The 19284-nt window shown below is 34.5% G+C and overlaps 1 protein-coding gene across 2 annotated transcripts in view; it reads right to left on the minus strand.

Annotated features, from left to right (window-relative positions):
* The window catches only part of LOC123676922 (scavenger receptor class B member 1-like), a 52260-nt gene extending 33952 nt beyond the window's left edge, over positions 1–18308 (minus strand). Inside the window, exons 1-2 of one of the 2 annotated variants that reach the window (XM_045613249.1) lie at positions 18116–18308; positions 546–967 (exon numbers count right to left, since the gene is read on the minus strand). In XM_045613249.1, coding sequence (XP_045469205.1) covers positions 546–732 — 187 coding nt within the window. In that variant the 5' untranslated portion in view covers positions 733–967; positions 18116–18308. Of the gene's footprint in view, positions 1–545; positions 968–14433; positions 14596–18115 lie in introns of those variants that run through there. The other variant, XM_045613248.1, reaches the window with a different exon arrangement.
* Positions 18309–19284: the final 976 nt, after the last annotated feature.

The raw sequence follows: 19284 nt of genomic DNA on the forward strand, positions 1-19284 counted from the left end.
AAGATGGAAAAATAGTTGCTAGCGGTGGACAATACTTTGAATCATAAATGTTTAACCAGTTTTTCACAATAAAGCCCCGAATTTCTGAAAAAAATGGCAGAATCAAAGTGGTAAGTTCATGTACTCGTATTACAGTTATAGTACTAGCACTAAAACCAAACAATTCAGCATGAAACCGTCAGCATTTTCACAATGCAACGGATACGTAAAGATCGTTCATAGTGTTCAGACAGAAAATTTAAATTCGATTACAGACCCATCTGCGAAGAATCGTGAAGATTTTGTACTAAACTTTTGTATTTTGATCCTCATTCCCCCACTAAAGTGACGTAGGTAAATGGATGAAGTATTAGCCTACGTGGCCTTCCCCCTAAAAACCATCAAATTTATATTCGAAATTTTTTTACGTAAGATCATGTAAGATGTTTCTTTTTCAAGATTTTTGACTGACATAAAAAATAATCACCTGGTATACTTTATTGCACTCCCACTATCAAAAATCTACTTCTCAATTACATCTATCAAAAAAGTTAAAAAGTACTCACTGCAACATCTTCCACTAACATCTCCCTCAGTGCAACAAGCCACGTCCCCACTCTTATGAATGGTCACAGAGCTGGCCTTGGAGCTAAGCAGACTATCCTCCGTGTTCATCCTGCTGACGTCATCGCCAGGGGAATTCCTGTCATCCTCGAAAGAAACGTCATCGGAATTGTCATTTTGGAATCTCATCGTGAATGGGCTACACACTGACACAACGTTTAAATTACAAGATTTTACCGCGTTTTGTTACTTTCCAACAACGCAGAATATTGAGTCGTTCTTATTCCACGTACGCGAAGACAATTTGCATCCTCCTTGGATTTCTCGTTTGTGAATCGGCTATAACATTTGGCGATTATTTCGTAAGTTTAATGGTTGCAAAATCGGTTTCTTCAGATGGTGAACTTGAACTAGTAGTCCTGACCTGAAAAAAGAATGTTTTTGAGCGAAACGTTCACATTTTCGATATGGATAGCAAGCAAGGGATTACTATACAGATCGATCTATATTTTGAATTGTGTTCAAATGTATACACACCACGAAAATAAGGAAAACTGACTAAATCTCAACGAAGTTTGTAGTTGATTTTGGCCTGAACCCTCCTCAGCGATTATTTATTTGAATTGTAGTGAATTGTTCAAATGTCGTCCTCATTTTTCTTTTTTTTTTGTTATACACAGCGGGGAACCAGAAGAATGAAAAGTAATATTTTATTCAGAATACTCTGTAGAGTGATTCGTTGTTGAACGAGATTGTTTACAAACACTTAGATGCTACCTCATTTTTTCAACACAATTTATCTTTTTTTTTATAACAATATCTTAATTTTTTCATTATGCGATCGGTTTCACTTTCTATGAAATAATATGTTACTTGTTCATTGGAATTGCCCAAATTTATTCATTTAATGAACAAAGTTTGTTATCCTATGAACATCGAAACAAAGAACTCTCAAAATTAGATTCAGATATTGATGAACAGGAGTTTATAATAGGGAAATACGTTAAAAAATGAAATTTTATAATACAGGTTGGTTCAGATTTTAGTTTAATATTTTTGGCGTTAGATCCGTTTTTCTCTATCAGCTATAATTTTTTAGGTACATCCACTTATCTACCAACCTTTCATTCAGTATATTTAGAACTTTCATAAATATGACAGTTCTAAAATTATTATATATTCATTAATTTAGGTACAATGGTTTTATTGTCAGTATGTAATTGGATAAATTCCAGATAAATCTATGAATAGTGGAACGATTGCCTATCAGGTATCTAAACTGACCTTTTCAGTCCCCTAACTCGGGTTAGTAACAGAAAAAAATCATACTTCCCCCGTTTCATAGAAAGTTGGGCTTAATGAAGCAATTTGTTAAGGCTCATGTATGGGTCATGTTTTGCTTATATAGGGGTATAAATGCATCAGTCAAGCTCAGAAAAACTCGGCGAATGTTCTCTTCCAAATGGTCAAGGGTTTGTGGCTTATCCGCATAGACCAATGACTTTACATAGCCCCACAGAAAGTAGTCTAGCGGTGTTGAATCACAAGATCTTGGAGGCCAATTCACAGCCCCATAACGTGAAATTAGGCGGTCACCAAACGTGTTTTTCAATAAATCGATTGTGGCACGATCTGTGTGACATGTTGTGCCGTCTTGTTGGAACCACAGCTCCTGGACATCATGGTTGTTCAATTCAGTAATGAAAAAGTTAGTAATCATGGCTCTATACCGATCACCATTGACTGTAACGTTCTGGCCATCATCGTTTCTGAAGAAGTACGGACCAATGATTCCACCAGCCCATAAAGCGCACCAAACAGTCAGTTTTTCTGGATGTAACGGTGTTTCGAGATACACTTGAGGATTAGCTTCACTCCAAATGCGGCAGTTTTGTTTGTTGACGTAGCCATTCAACCAGAAGTGCGCTTCATCGCTAAACAAAATAAAATGGACGTAGTGCGCGATACGCATTCCGCACAGAACCATTATTTTCGAAATGAAATTGCACTATTTGCAAGCTTTGTTCAGGCGTGAGTCTATTCATGATGAATTGCCAAACCAAACTGAGAATAAATCACTTAACAGCTATCAAATCGGTGGCCATCTTGAACAGTACTGCCAACTTAAAGTTATATACCTCGAAAAAAAACACCCTATATATGAAAAACATTATACTAATTTTATGGGTTGGAAATAAACTAAGAAGAGATATTCTTTCTCGGGCTAATGAAATATAAGAAAGTTTTTAGAACAAGTTCTGGATCAAACTTATCAGGAACAAAGGTAGAATTATATGAGGCACTCGTCATTTACAATTGGTTGATGAACAAATGTTGCTCTTTCCATCACATGGAAGCATGACGAAAAAATTAATTAATTAAATTAATCGAAAAAAAATTACATCAACGTTTACTGATATCTGTAATGTGAGAAAAACAGGTTTTAATAACGATCTTTGAACCAATTGATCACCATTGACTGTAACGTTCGTTTTTGAAGAAGTACGGACCAATGATTCCACCAGCCCATAAAGCGCACCAAACAGTCAGTTTTTCTGGATGTAACGGTGTTTCGACATACACTTGAGGATTAGCTTCATTCCAAATGCGGCAGTTTTGTTTGTTGACGTAGCCATTTAACCAGAAGTGCGCCTCATCGCCAAACAAAATAAAATGGACGTAGTGCGCGATACGTATTCCGCACAGAACCAGAACCATTATTTTCGAAATAAAATTAAACTTGAATTTTCTCATAAGTGATAAATGAAAATAGTTTATTATATCATTTTCGATGATATTCAATTGAACATTTCAGTAAGAACATTCATCAGACATTGAAAAAATAAAAAAATTTCACTAAATTTTTTTATTGTTATTGTCTAATAAATGTTCTTACTGAAATGTTCAATTAAATCCTATCTGAAAGCGAAATAATAAAACACGCCAATTTTAGTAGATACTTTCATTACGAATATTATTTTAGTTTCTATTGATGTAAATAGTGCATGAATTCGTTAATTGAATCAAGCTTAATAGTAGAACTCCTAATTATGATTGGGAAGGAATTCAATTGGATTGAATTTTCAATAGAGAAGTGATTTTCACCTTTCAACTCATTAATGAACACCTCTTTTTTTATGCAGCGTTCCATTCGTCGATTGATTGCTTCTGATTTATCGAATAAGGTTACGGGAGTTTTTGCGTTATTGTCCCCAATTGACCAATTTGAAGTAGGTTACCACACGGAGGTTTCATTGAAAACCAGAGAGCTAAATAAATACGTCAACGTCAACTACAATTTTACGAATGCACATAAATCGGAGTTATCCAAAATTTATTTTCTCAACAATGGAGGTAAAATCTTATTTAAGTTTTTGCCCGAAGCCTATGAATTTTGGATATGAACGGCATCCAGTGAAGTTGGTAAATGCAATAAGATCGAGTTTCAATCTGAAAGTCAAGATTCCGTTTACATAAAATGAGTGCCTCATTTATTGAGTTATTGGTGATAGAGTGAGCACCTTATTGAAAATACATAATGAGGCAGCACAAAATTTCATAAAGAACATTCTTCTTGGATATTCTATGGTTGTGATTAAGTGTTCAGCAAATTTTTCACGAAGCTCGAAATTGTCATTATAAAGGGTGTTTTTTTTAGAGCTATAGAACTTTAAATTGCAATAAAACAACGATGAATTATTCGATTGACATGAATTCAATTATCCGCAAGATAATCTTGTGGCATTCAGGCACGGATCCACGGGGGGGAACTGGGGGAACGTTCCCCCCCCAAATGACCCAGGCACCTCTTAAATTTTGCCGTCCCTCCTAGAATTTGACCTACTTAGGCTCAAATAATTACAAGATCAGCAAAAATTTCACCTTCAATACATTTTGGGAAGATCCATATCTATGAAAGGCAAAAAAAATGACGTCCCAAAATGGCGAAAGTGTCTGGGGTCCACATTTTCAGTATTTTGAGTATCTAAAAGTTCCCCCCCCAAAAGTGGGGCCTGGATCCGCGCCTGGTGGCATTACATTTCAAATATGATTTCTGGCTTATAAGCGCCATGGCTGGCTCGGATGTAGTCCAATCTGGACGTTTCATTCAGGAATGAAAAAGTTAGTAATCATGGCTCTATACCGATCACCATTGACTGTAACGTTCTGGCCATCATCGTTTTTGAAGTACGGACCAATGATTCCACCAGCCCATAAAGCGCACCAAATAGTCGGTTTTTCTGGATGTAACGGTGTTTCGATATACACTTGAGGATTAGCTTCACTCCAAATGCGGCAGTTTTGTTTGTTGACGTAGCCATTCAACCAGAAGTGCGCTTCATCACTAAACAAAATAAAATGGACGCAGTGCGCGATACGTTTTCCGCACAGAACCATTATTTTCGAAATAAAATTGCACTATTTGCAAGAGTTTTTCAGGAGTGAGTCTATTCACGATGAATTGCCAAACCAAACTGAGAATAAATCACTCGACAGCTGTTAAATCTGTCGCCATCTTGAACAGTAATGCCAACTTAAAGTTATTTACCTCGAAAAAAAACACCCGTTATACGGTTACAACTATTTAGGAGGGCACTACAGGGATATCGAAAATCGTAAGAAATACAGGGTGGTTCAAATCACAAAAAAGTTGCGTTAGTTTGGGATGAGTGTGTTGGTGTGAACAGATCTTAAATATCTCCAATGGTTCCCGAGATATCCCATATTTGAACTTCCTTTTTATTTATTTGTTTGAGTAGTAGGCTGGCGCCAGAATTGTCAAATAACTTTTTACTTTGTTCAGTTGTTATGTGAAGATTGTTATTATGATTATGTTATTATGATATTGTTATTATGATTATGAACGTAAACACTTTATATGAGGTTTTAATGATTCTGGTTTGCAATAATTTCGACAAATAAACAACGCAATTCAATTTAACAAACTGAGAATTATCTTCAGTAAGAATGAAATGAATAGTATCATATGTTTGAGAAATCAGGTAGGGATCAAAAAATAATCGAACAGGAAATACTAACGCAGTTTGTTCACGTGAATAGGATGCGCTAGTGTAAAGATGAATCGCCAAGTCAATTTGAGGTTGAATGAATAATAACACTCGCCTATATACAGCTTGTGTGAATAACAACAATATGCTAGTAGAATTGTAAGGTATTATACTTCGTCCATAATTCTCAAATAATACTTTCTATATATTATTCATAACGATGTTATTCATTTATTATTATGCAGGTTTAAATATTCTCATAGGATTTGGTTTCAGAGATACCAGGGTGATTAAAAAAAAGTACTATTTCTTTCCTTATTGATGATAAATATATTAATGAAGAGGGTTATTAAGTTTCTGTTATTTCTGTGAATTTTTGATGTTTTTCAGACTGAATAACCTTCATCAAGAGTGGCTCATTTGAATTTTACAATTTTTCATTCGTTTTATCGCGAAACCAATAAATATTATCGAATGAACTATAAAACTATTTTAGCACATACAATTTATTCAATGAAAAATTTAATTTCGAAATTATGTTACTATCTTTCCTGAAAGCAAAATCATGCAAAGCTATTTTGATAGTTTAATACATTCAAATTCATAGGTTGGGTGTTTCCCTAATAGCTCAAATTAATGTCGAAAACGTACTTTGTTTTTTATCAATGATAAAATTTGGCCATTTTTAACGAAAATACATACCTGATATGAAATGTTTCCGTGATTATGAATGTCAGAAATTCATTCAAAATATCATATGAGCAAAGTTTGCATGTAAACCTTCGAAAATTATGTCTTATTGTCACCTTCCTGACAAAATATATAGTTTGTTGTTATCAACACACTGTATATTTTGTTAGGAACAAAATTCATAACTCTGTTATTGAATGTTTTCAATCAAAACCCTCGGACAGGTCAATTTTAGTTTTTGATTAACCACCATACAGCATGAAAATTTTAATTATTTGTTTTAGCCGAGTCTTACTTTTCTATTAACGACAACCCGATTTTTTTTGCTGACTTATTAGACTTACCCAATTGATTGGGTCATTAGTTGGTGTAATATATTATTTCGGAAGGTGGTCACTTCGAAGGTGATATACAATAAATGTCTTTCGAATTATGAGGTGTGTTTCATTGACCTATTACCAATAATTATAGTAACTCCTTTTTTATATATATTATTTTCAAAATAAACGTTCAATGTTATGCATGAAAAAATATTTCGTAATCATGGGTTATAATTTGATGAAGTCGGTAATGCTTAGGTATCTGCATCTGGTAAAAAAATATTTATTGAAGGAAATAGGTCCTCTGATAAAAAATCATCCGACATTGATGAACGCTAAACGGTTCATGAAATGAATTGACCCCCCGTATATTGGTAACTTTCGTTAAATCAACTTTTTAATCAAAATTATAACATATTTACAGGCCAATTGAAAAGTCCCCGGCCTACCATAGCATAGTGAAACACATATTTTGGCAACATTCGATTTTATTATTCAATAGTTTGCCTTCGAGGGCGATACAGCGATTATAGCGATCTTTCAACTTTTCGATACCATTTTTATAGTACGATTTGTCTTTCGCTTCAAAATAGGCCTCACTTTCGGCGATTACTTCTTCATTGGAGCTAAATTTCTTTCCAGCGAGCATTCATTAGAGGTCTGAGAACAGGAAAAAGTCGCTGGGGGCCAGATCTAGCGAATACGGTAGATGCCGAAGCAATTCGAAGCCCAATACATGCAGTTATGCCATTGTTTTCATTCATTTGCTTTGTCTTGATGAAACAGCACCTTTTTTTCTTCAAATGCGGCTGTTTTTTGACGATTTATTCTTTCAAACGCTTCAATAACGCTATATAATAGTCGCTGTTGATGGTCTGGCCCTTTCAGAGGTAATCAAGGAATATTATACCTTGCACATCCCAGAATACTGATGTCGTAACCTTGCCAGCTGACAATTGCATCTTTCCACGCTTTGGAGTTGGTTCATCGTGTGCAGTCAACTCAGCTGACTGTCGATTAGACTCCGGAGTGAAATGATGGAGCCATGTTTCATCCATTGTTACATCTCGACGCAAAAAATCAGGTTTATTGCACTTAAACAGCTTCAAACACTGCACAGAATCATTAACACGTTGTTGCTTTTGATCGATTGTGAGCTCGCGTGGCACCCATTTTGCACACAGCTTTCTCATGTACAAATAACAATAATAACAATAACAATATTCGTGAATGATATGATGCACACGTTCAGATGATATCTTCACAATATCTGCCATCTCGATCAACATTACTTTAGGGTCATTCAAAATTATTTTGTGAACTTTTTTTGTTTTTTCGTCGGCATCCACTACGTTCGCCGTCTTCGGTGCTTATTTCACCACGTTTAAACTCAGAATATCAATCAATGATGGTTGATTTTCCTTGTGCAGACCCCGGAAACTCTTCATCAAGCCAAGATTTTGCTTCAATTGTAATTTTTCCCTTCAATCTTTTTTCAAATAATAGGAGGAGCTACACTCACAACGCAATATCACATTAACTAATGGTCGGACTGCTGTCAAATTTTGACACGTATCGTTTGAAGGTTGGTATTAACTAAAAATCATATGGATTCAATACTAACATCGCAATCTGTGCATCAGATCTGGGACTTTTCAATTGGCCTAATAGTTCTTATGAGATTTCGCCCCCAGGCGATTATTCAGTTAAAAATAAAAGAAATATTATAAAACTCTTCGATTTTTCTTTAGTGGTAAGTAAACAAATCAACTTCCAAGTATGATATCATTAAATGTTCATCTTCTGTTTGATAATCATCCATTTCTGAAAGGTGGGCAACTATCCCACATTTACCCTACTATATAATTATTATTGTTATACGTGAATATATTATCCATAAAATATCATTCTAGTTTGTCGAAACTGTAATCTGAGAATGATCCCAAAATAGTTTTCTCATAACAAATCCTTGGCAATTCGAGTAGGTACCAATATTGCAACAGTCCATTGAAGAATAATTCATGAATCAATCTGCAGGACTGTGTGTTATGAAGTTACAATTAAAAAATAACCTAAGTAAGTTTTTATCTATTGTTACAAGGATCTATTACTCGGCCTTCCATCTTCCTGTTCTTGTGTTAAAATCAACACATATTTCCTAAGAAATAATTGTTTAATGGAAATATAATTTCTGTCGCATTATTTTGTTTTTACACAGACTTGACATAGGCTGAAGGTTGAGAGGTACTATCGAAAATTGACGATCATAGGTGATGAGATAAGGAAATACGAAAAGTTTAAACGTTGACAACAATTGTTGTGAAATATCACGTCAAGTCGACCTAGACTTCGCCTCATAGGTACAATAGAATTACTGCTCATTTGTAATTTTAAAATCAATGAATTATTTTCAGGAATGTTTCAACTGTAATTTTCCAACAATGTTGATCGGAGTCGCAATTGAAGATTGGGTCTCAATATATATTTAACCTGTTTATTTCCAAGTAAAAGGCTAATGGTAGATTTCACAAAAAGTTTTTGGTGGTGATTCGCCCAATTCAATCATTTCTGTGTCACATTTCCGTTCATTTTCGACACTTCCATATATTTTAAACAACAATCAACGAGCTTTGTGAAACCCATCGTCAGTCTGTAGATGTTGAAGGTATTATATTCAAATGAGAGAAGTTCGACAATTGCATTGAAGTGTGTACTTATATAATTGGAAACCAAGAATAATCGGACGCAGATAGATATTGATGAGATCATGCACAAATACATATGTATGCACTTCGCGTATCTTCATAGGATATAAGAACAATCATTGACTACAATTTAGATTGACATCCTCAACTCTACACGTGTAGATTCAGGTTATACTATTTCTACTGAGAACTCCAGAAAAATTAAAAAATGGAAGAAATTTAAATAAACAGTACGAAATTGAAAGAAACAATAACGATAAATGCATTATTATGATAGTTACGAAGCCAATGCTCAATTCACATTAAGACTAAATATAAATCGTGAAAATTTTAGATGAATATTGAACAAATTTTTCTCTGAACTATTTGAAGGTCTATCCAGTAAAAACAAATTCAAACCATTTGCTTTTCGTTTCTCAAAACCATGAGCCTAATGAAGAATTAAAAAATAACGAATTTTGTAAGGGCAAAAGCTTTTTCGAAAAAACCGGAAACTTCGAAATGGAAAAAATTAACGTAAAATTTCAGTATAAGTATGACGTGTGACCTCGTGCTGTTCTGACTATAAATCGCAGTATTTTTGGGTTACATCCCCAAGTTTTACCAGCCAAACGTCTGCACGCCATCAAGGCCTTTGTTGCTTGGCCTGTGTTTGTATCACTGGAACTAACGGGTGTTTTTTTTCGAGGTATATAACTTTAAGTTGACATTACTGTTCAAGATGGCGACCGATTTAACAGCTGTTAGATGATTTATTCTTAGTTTGGTTTGGCAATTCATCATGAATAGACTCACGCCTGACCAACGCTTGCAAATAGCGAAATTTTATTTAGAAAATGATGGTTCAGACGGCGCAACATGTCACACAGCTCGTGCCACAATCGATTTATTGAAATACACGTTTGGTGACCGCCTAATTGCACGTTTTGGACCTGTGAATTGGCCTCCAAGATCTTGTGATTTAACACCGCTAGACTACTTTCTGTGGGGCTATGTAAAGTCATTGGTCTATGCGGATAAGCCACAAACCCTTGACCATTTGGAAGACAACATTCGCCGTGTTATTGCCGATATACGGCCACAAATGTTGGAAAAAGTCATCGAAAATTGGACGTCCAGATTGGACTACATCCGAGCCAGCCGTGGCGGTCATATGCCAGAAATCATATTTAAAATGTAATGCCACAAGATTACCTTGCGGATAAATAAAATTCATGTCAATCGAATAATCCATCGTTGTTTTATTACAATTTAAAGTTCTATAGCTCTGAAAAAAACACCCTTTATTTCCCAAAATTTTCTCCAATATGCAAATTAAATTTCAAATTCCCATGTTTCATTCTGTAACTTCAGTTGAACACAACTCTTTCTTCATTCCGGATGGATAATTGTGGAAAACGCTCTTGACCCTGTTCTAAAATTGCGGTGATTTGAAATTAATAATATTTTAAATTCGTTCACTATAAAACGTATTTCATCAGCTGACACTTCCACAGAAATGATCGTTCTCGTATATAAAAAAAAATTCTACGATTACATCAAGTATAATCAGATGAATAATCGTTGATTTAACCCATTTGAATAAACAAAACATTAACGTCGCTATTCGAACCGCTAAATATTGATAAATATGAAAAAATTCATATCAATGCAATACATGGCCACGGCATCATTACGCAATTTCACCAAAAATTCCATATACTTTCTTGACCGCCAAAATACGCACTTTTGTCGAGAAACAGAAATTGACCCTGAATGCGGTCATCAACTTTCGCAAGGGTTACCACTGCTCAACTTGTAATATTATCAGAGGAAAAACACATAGTAAAACAAGAAGTGAGGAAACAAGAAGGACAAATTTAGGTCCTGATTCTTGTGCCAATTAAATTCATAAGCAATGCAAAATTTTTTCGGCAGATCTCTTTCAATAATCATTTGGTAATTCCAGGACTACTTTGAAATTAGGGTAAGTATTCAGAATTTAATTGAGTTCTCTTGAAACTTGATTTTTTTATTGTAAACATCTGAATATGACAAAATACCGAAACGATTGTGGCTAATGTTTAACAGAAATTAATAAATTTATGAACTGAATATAAACGACGTTTTTTATGATGAACCATAAAACTTAAGATAAAGAAAGACTTTTTCTCGGAACAAAAGCTATTCTAATATAATTAGGCGAGGAAATGTATATTATACTAGATTGATCCTCCTGGCTCTAGTTTATGATTCACGAATTCTAAAAGCTAGGTCACGAGCCCCAATTGAAAAAACGAATTCTTTATCGGAACCTAAACGATATACATTAAATTGAGAACTTGTTCCATTCCATCATTTTGGATTTCTCAATATTATGTATTCGTTTTTCGATGCAATTAACATCAAGTAGAGACTAAACAGCATTAATTTCAAATTAATTAGTGGATAAGTTATGTGATGAAGCAGTAAATGATGAAGGATTATGTGAAGTCGTCATCTTTTGATATTTGACAATTAAAACTTTGTCATTAGTGAAAATGTAACGATATATGCTTCAACTACACAATGAAATTGTTAAAATTCAGTATAAAAATGGTGTAAATTTTACAGTTACAGTTCGCTAAATTAGAGCCCTTTTGGATCGTCGTGAAGCTCCTCTACCGGCAATGTTGAAACTGATGGAAATGTTGGGACAAGTTAGTGATGTGGAGAATCGAAACCGTATGCGTTGCTCGAAAACAACTTAAAGCTATTGTGGCCCATATTGTTGAGTAAAACTCAGGTTTGTCGATTCCTTGTCGATCTTGGGAATTAGGCATTCCTCAAACGACATAACACCTTATTTTGTATAAAGACTTAGGTCTAAAAGCTTTTGAATTTCAGTTAATACAAGTAATCAAGCCGATCTATCACCAGCAACGTCGTATCTTCACTGATTGGGTCCTTGAAATGCATCAAAATGATTTTCATTAAAAGCTCATCTACGGTGATGAAGCGCATTTTCATCTAGAAGGCTACGTTAATAAGCACAATTGTCGCATTTGAGGCTCAGAAAATCTAAGAAAGATCCTCAACGTGCCACTGTTTGGTGTGGTTTTTTAGGATCGTGGTGTGATTGGATATTACTTATTTGAAAATGAGGCTGGTGCAACTGTTACTGCAATACAAGAAAATATTCCTTTTTAAGTAAGTATTATAGTTAATACTTACTTAAAAGGAATGGTTTCTTGTATTGCAGTAACAGTTGCAACAGTTGTCGAATTTATAGTAAGCAGAATATTTATTATTTTCTGTATCTACCTGCTGAAATGTTTGCTCTCCTAGTTGTTTCGCGTCGTTGGGCGCGCTTGAAAACAGTTGCACCAGCCTCATTTTCAAATAAGTGATATCCAATCACACCACGATCCCAAAAACCACACCAAACAGTGGCACTTTGAGGATTTTTCTTATTCTTATTATTATTATTATTCCTATTCCTTTCAAATAAGTATAGTCTACTTTGTTGCCGAGTTAAACATATAATGTTTTCTATAATTTTTTATAATGATATTTTAAAATTAACACAATTCTCACAATCTTTCAAGTTTTCCTGTAGTGATAAATTGAAACGAAATTTGATAGAAATCGCAATTGTTGGAATGGTTGGTTGCTATGGAAATGTATATGTCGATGATAATTGTAGTTTGACAACTCATGAAATACCTTTTTGGAAAAATATCAGATACTAGTATAGTCATATCATGAACAGTGATAGCGACTAAAAAATACTCACTCTCCCAGAAATAAAGAAGGTGGCAAAAAATATTGATTGTCAGAAAAAGTAGAATGTTGTATTCGCATTGAGAATAATCTGTTTGCTGCCTAGGCAGGAAAAGGTCAATCGGAGAAAACAGTATTTTCTGTCAATTTTCACTTGCAGACTAGCGACTAGCTGGATGTGAAAATCTTTTGCCATTGCGATCTATTGATAAAATTTTGTTTCCATAATATCACTCTGTATTTCAGAAATAGTTATGTAGCTTGTGGAACGGGTTTTTTTCAATCGTGTGTTTTCAGGATCTTTAGCCAATATTTTGAAATTTTCCAATTGAATAACATATACTTCCTCGATAATTCACACGGTAGTTATTGTTTACTGATGCCTAGGCTGAAGGCGTTGATGAATGAGTTTACCAACACTTAAATCACATAGTTACCAACATCTCTATAATAATTCATTCAATTTCAAAAAATCTAAAAAATTATCGATATACATATTCAATTCATTAACAAAATTACCAAGACGCATCAAATAGGTGTAAACGTATATATGTTCTATGTACCTACGAGTATGTCAATGCAATCGTTTATGGCAATTCTTCATATTGATAGAATTGGTATTCACTGAAAATGATTCAACTGAAATATTGATTTTATAAAAACGCGGCTTTGAATTTTGCTGTAATTGAATGGAAATTATTTCAATCAAATCAGATAGAAGATATGGAATAGTGCAAATCACGAATGTTAAGAACTACCAATCACAGACAAAAATTACGCACTTCGCTACGCTTCTCCTGCAAAAAAATTTCCTTCAATCGATGCTTACCGTTCTTGATATTGGTTATAGATTGCCCTATTCTTGAATTTGTATGTTCCATAGAGTAATAAACAGGGTCTACATGTATCTACCTGCTGAAATCCAAGGTTTGGCAATTTTTGCTCTCCTAGTGTCATCGGTTGTTTCACGTCGTTTGGCGCGCTTGAAGTTTGTTTTCTGAATGATATATTTAGGTATTCATCTCAATATATTTCGAGAAAATATGAAACGTTGATTTAACTATGGAACATAAGAAGTGCGTTCGTATCCTGATATGTTTTCCTTTCCGCGCGCTTCATGTCAAATTTGATAGTTCATGTTGGGGGCAAAATTTGTTTACTGAAAATGGCATATGTTCCCTCTATCTATGTTTGTTACTCTGAGATATGATCGGATCAATAGGAAATAAATACATAAAAAAGGGATTCGATCCTTAATTGGCGGAAATTCATTATGAATAAAATAAAACAAAAATTTTTTTCACGATGTCGAAAACGTAGCCTGATGAAGCCACAGTGTTGCGAAACACTTGTTGCTAACAATTAAATAATTTAGTGGAAATTATTTCGTTTTACTTTATTTGGAAATAAAAGACAAATACTCACAAAATTAATTCAAAATCCAATCACATATCACCATCATGAAACTAACACCGAAATGCACTAAACTTCGACAATACCAAGATGAATTCTGGGGGGATGTTCGATGCGATACTATCGCGACGCTGCTGGTTGGGTACCACCGATACCGACGCCTATCTACCGTCTTGTATATAGATAATCGTCGCAGCGAGTACCACCAGCCCAGGTCTGATCAGTTTGCTCTTTCTCTTGTCGTTTTTATCGACCTTGGTCGCGTGCGGTGCCAAATTGATTTATCGTAGGTGCTCACTATGATAACGCATACAAGCTATGTATGTGGATGCACCTCTTTCGGATCTTAGATGTTATTAATAGCGACACTAAGAGTAGAATTAATTAACGCCTTGATGGCTCGGTACTTTGAAGTCGTTTGGAGGTTTAGTCGAAAGGACCCCGCACGTTTTATATGGGAAATGGCTTTCCGTGAATTTGGCTGAATTTTTGATATGTTGTAGTTCTTGATAAACTGATCAGAAGTGTTCATAGCCACAAAGCTCAAAAATGGAAAGTTTTCGAGATATGGAGCATTGAAAATGGATTTTTTGCAATTTTCGGGGTTTTTGCTCATCAATCGGGGAGCTCTCATTTCTGGTTGGGATGGAATTTGGATGTTCGGCGGCCAGAACCCAACTGAGAAATGATCTTCCTTGGTTATATTAGGCACCGCCATCGATAATTTTTTATACACTTCTCCATTTTGGCTATGAAATGATATACAAAATCCAACATCTTCCATACACCTTTTCATGCCACAAGATGACGCCAGAATAATTCACATGACCGAGAAACGACATATTGTGAGATTTTTTTAAGAGAGACCATAATAACTGAATCCTCATATATCTGATGTCCAATAATATCAAATATGTTAGCGAAAATGTTCATAACCAGGCACCGCGAGCTATAGTGGGGGAAAATGGGAAAATCATAATCATATATCCTCAGGGATAACAATTGTGATCACTATTGATGTGATTTACATATGATATGTGATTTGTTTCTCATAAATCTCGATAATCTGACAATGGGGTGCCAAGACATTTTCCTCAGAATGTCTCGAAATTGATGATAGCATCTCACAGACAAACAACGAATCCGTGAAAATGTCTGCAGTTTTGATACAATATAGTACTATCCAGGTAGAATATAGGAGTCTAAGTGTTGGAAGCTAACTATGATTGGAACTTCCGAAATTAACCCACGAATTCTTGAAAATACAATTTTTTTATGAACTTTTTGAACTTCACACATACGAATGAATACTATCTAATAATATGATCGTTGGCAAAATGAATGAGTAGATCAATCAGAAACAATATAATAATGAGAGTAACAATCATAATAATAATAACACTAATGATAATAAACAAAAAATAATTCAAAATTATATTAGCAATCGCAAGAAATCATTCAAAATATTATGAATCGAATCGAGGGCAAAATCATCATTATGAGTTTTCATTTTTCAAGAAAAAGTTTCATTTTGAATAGCCAGCTATCTGGACAACTGTCACTTTCAGAGCTGTCATGTTTTGACGTTTGACAAGTAAAAAACTAACCCATAACTAAAAATGGCTATACACGCTTCAAAATGCATTGAAATTTTTAAAATTTACCACAAAAATGGTGAAAATTCAGTCACGGTTCGCAAAACTAAAGCACTTTTGTTCGTGAAGAAGGACCTTCTCGGCCGGCAATAGTGAAAATGGTGGAACAATTTCAGCTGTTGGATCGAGTTAGTGATGTGAAGAATCGAAACCGTGTACGTCGCTGAAGAACAACTAAGAATATTGCTGCTTCAGCTCGTAGTGTTGACAAAAACTAAAAAAGTTTCTCGATTCCTCGTCGATATTGCAAATTAGGCATTCAACAAACGAAATTACACCGTATTTTGCATAAAGACTCTGGTCTAAATGCTATTAAAGTAAACACAAGAACTCAAGTCGGTTGATCACCAGAAACTTCGTAGCATCACTGATTGTGTCCTTGAAATGCATCAAAATGAAATTTAATGGAAAATCGTCTTCAAGTATGAGGCCCATTTTCACCTTGAAGGCTACTTAAATAAGCAGAATTGTTGCATTAGGGGCAGGAAAATCCAAGAATGATTGATCCAAGAATGTTGAAAATCCTCTCCATCCTCAACGTGTCATTGTTTGGTGCGGTTTTTGGGCTGGTGGTACTTTGAAAATAGGCTGGTGCAAGTGTTACGGTGAATGGACTGCGCTGATTTGGAAGATATTGATGTTTATTTCCATAAAGACGGCACCACGTGGCACACAAACAAGAAAACAAACGCAAATTTGCAAGAAATGTTTCCTGGTCGTGTTTCACAATTAGGCATCGAAATGTTGTGATTTAACACCCTTCAGACTTTTTTCATCGAAGCCTGGTAAAAGATAAGTTCAATGCCAATGCTCCACAATCGATTCAAGACCTTAAAGATGAAATTCGTGAAGTCATCTAGAACTTACAGACGTAAATGTACGAATTGGTCATGGAAGTTTTTATCAAAATAATATGGTGCTGCAACCGTAGCCATGATGGTCATTCGGCTGATATAGTTCTACATCGTTTATGGCATAGCTTCCTCTTTAACATGGAATGAACATCTTTCGATTTCTCTCAAAATACTCTTGTTTTTTTCAACATCAAAATTATGTATCACATTGGAAAAGTTTGTACATCATACTAGAGGAAAATTCGTACCTATTAACGAAACAATGAAGTACGAAACATAAGTCAAAGTGGATGTTATTGTCGTTTTTGTGGAAGAAGCGGTATTTATTCGAGGAGGAATTACTCTTTCAGCTTTTTGATCCACAACCATCGAATTTGCATTTATTTCTACCAGTGATTAAAAATGAATTAATTTTATTTTACGGAGAAGAAAACTTATTTGGAATTCAAGATGAAATTATGGAATAATCTGCAGATTGAAGCATGCTTAGTTTTTTATACAGGTGTATTTTAGTTTACAGTTAGATTAGTCCATTATTTTCATCAACAAATAAACAATAAAGTTTCAATTAAATCATCATATCTTTTGCAAAGAAATTTTGACCATTGCATTTTAAAAAATATAAAAACGAAGATAATTGTACAACGATTTGACTCTCTCCGAAAAACAGTTACTTGTATGAATTTTCAAAGAATCACATAATCAAATTGAAAAATTATTTCCCGAAATTTTAACGTCATGCAGCTAACAACTATTACATTGAAAACCTACATTGCAATAATATAAACCAGAGATCTCAGTATGAAGTCAACGAAAAATCGAAAAATCCATTGTTGTTTTTAATTGAAATGCTGTGTTTATATTAATTTGGCATAGTCTATAAGATAAAAAAAGAGTCGTTATCTATATTAGGGAAATAAAGCAATTGTAGCCAATATAGGACGATTTTGGAAATCTTTCGATAAATATGATCCCACAATATCAAAAATTCTTTCTGAAAATTGTACAATATTTATTTCTCAACAAATCGGTAAAATAATTGAGGGTTGAATTCCACACGAACATTGGCTATTTTAATTAAATTTTCAGATGGACATATCCTCATAATACTTTTTCTTTAATTTTATTTATTTATTATTAATTTATTTTTAAACCAGTTGAAAATACATTAGATCTAGTACTCACAAAATAAATTAAAAATCCAAGCACAAAACGTCACCGCAGAACTAACTCCGAAATGCACTAAACCTTGACAACCCCAAGCCGAACCTAGGGGATGGTATACTATCCAGACACTGATTATGTGGTACCTCCGATACCGACGCCTATCTACCGTCTTGTATATAGATAATCGTCGCAGCAAGTACCACCAGCCAGGACTGATCAGTTTGCTCTTTCTCTTGTCGTTTTTATCGACCTTGGTCTCGTGCGATGCCAAAATGAATTATATGTACTTCTTACTATGATAAGGTGTACGCTCCGTGAATGCACTTTTTTTGGGCTTTTGTTGTCGTTGAATGGGTTAATAAAATTGATTAACGCCCTGGTAGGACGCTACACTGAAGATGCTCAGAGATTTAGACGAAATTTACGTCAAAACAGTAAAAAAATCTGTTTTTATGAAGCAATGGATAAGGACGCATAAGTCATTTTGTAGCTTCTGGAAGCTTCATGAATTATTGAACCGAGGTTGATTTGGAGAAAATTGTTTTTTTTTTGTTTCCGGCTGACTGCAGTAATTGTCTATCAATGGTATAACTGTTCTATTTTTCGGTATTTTCCTGGAAAATAATTTTAATTGGGAATGATAAAACAATATCAAAAAAAGAATTGTTGAACCACCATCAAAAGTTTTCTTTTTAAATGAAGCTGGAATTTTTTTATTTCATCGCGAAATCTCAACACGATGATGATGATATGATGAGTTTTTTCCGATATTCTTTTAGAACTTTCTCTGATTCTGGTGATATGATCAGTATGAATTTTTGCATAAATCTTTAAACACACACATATAGTTTCAAAATTTATCTTATGGTCTATTTTGTCCCTCATCAGAGCTGTTATTGCCACTAGTCGTCGTAGTCTTCGTTGAGTTTTCAAGTGCATAAGCACTTGGGTGCTCGAAATCCCCGTCGTCAGTACTTCCTGAAAAACAATTCCATTGATATATGTAGCAGCCATGCTGATCTTGGTGTTATTGTGACAGAGAGCCTAAGCTGGTCCGACCACACTATTCAAACGAAACAAGGTCAAAAGAACATTGTTCATGGTTTTAAAATTTTTTGGTGGATATGATCCTTCCACGGGCTCTTCAAACGAAACAAGGCCAAAAGAACCTTGTTCATGGTTCAGAA

The sequence above is a fragment of the Harmonia axyridis genome, chromosome 3 (genome assembly GCF_914767665.1).
Source record: "Harmonia axyridis chromosome 3, icHarAxyr1.1, whole genome shotgun sequence".
Lineage (NCBI taxonomy): Eukaryota > Metazoa > Arthropoda > Insecta > Coleoptera > Coccinellidae > Harmonia > Harmonia axyridis.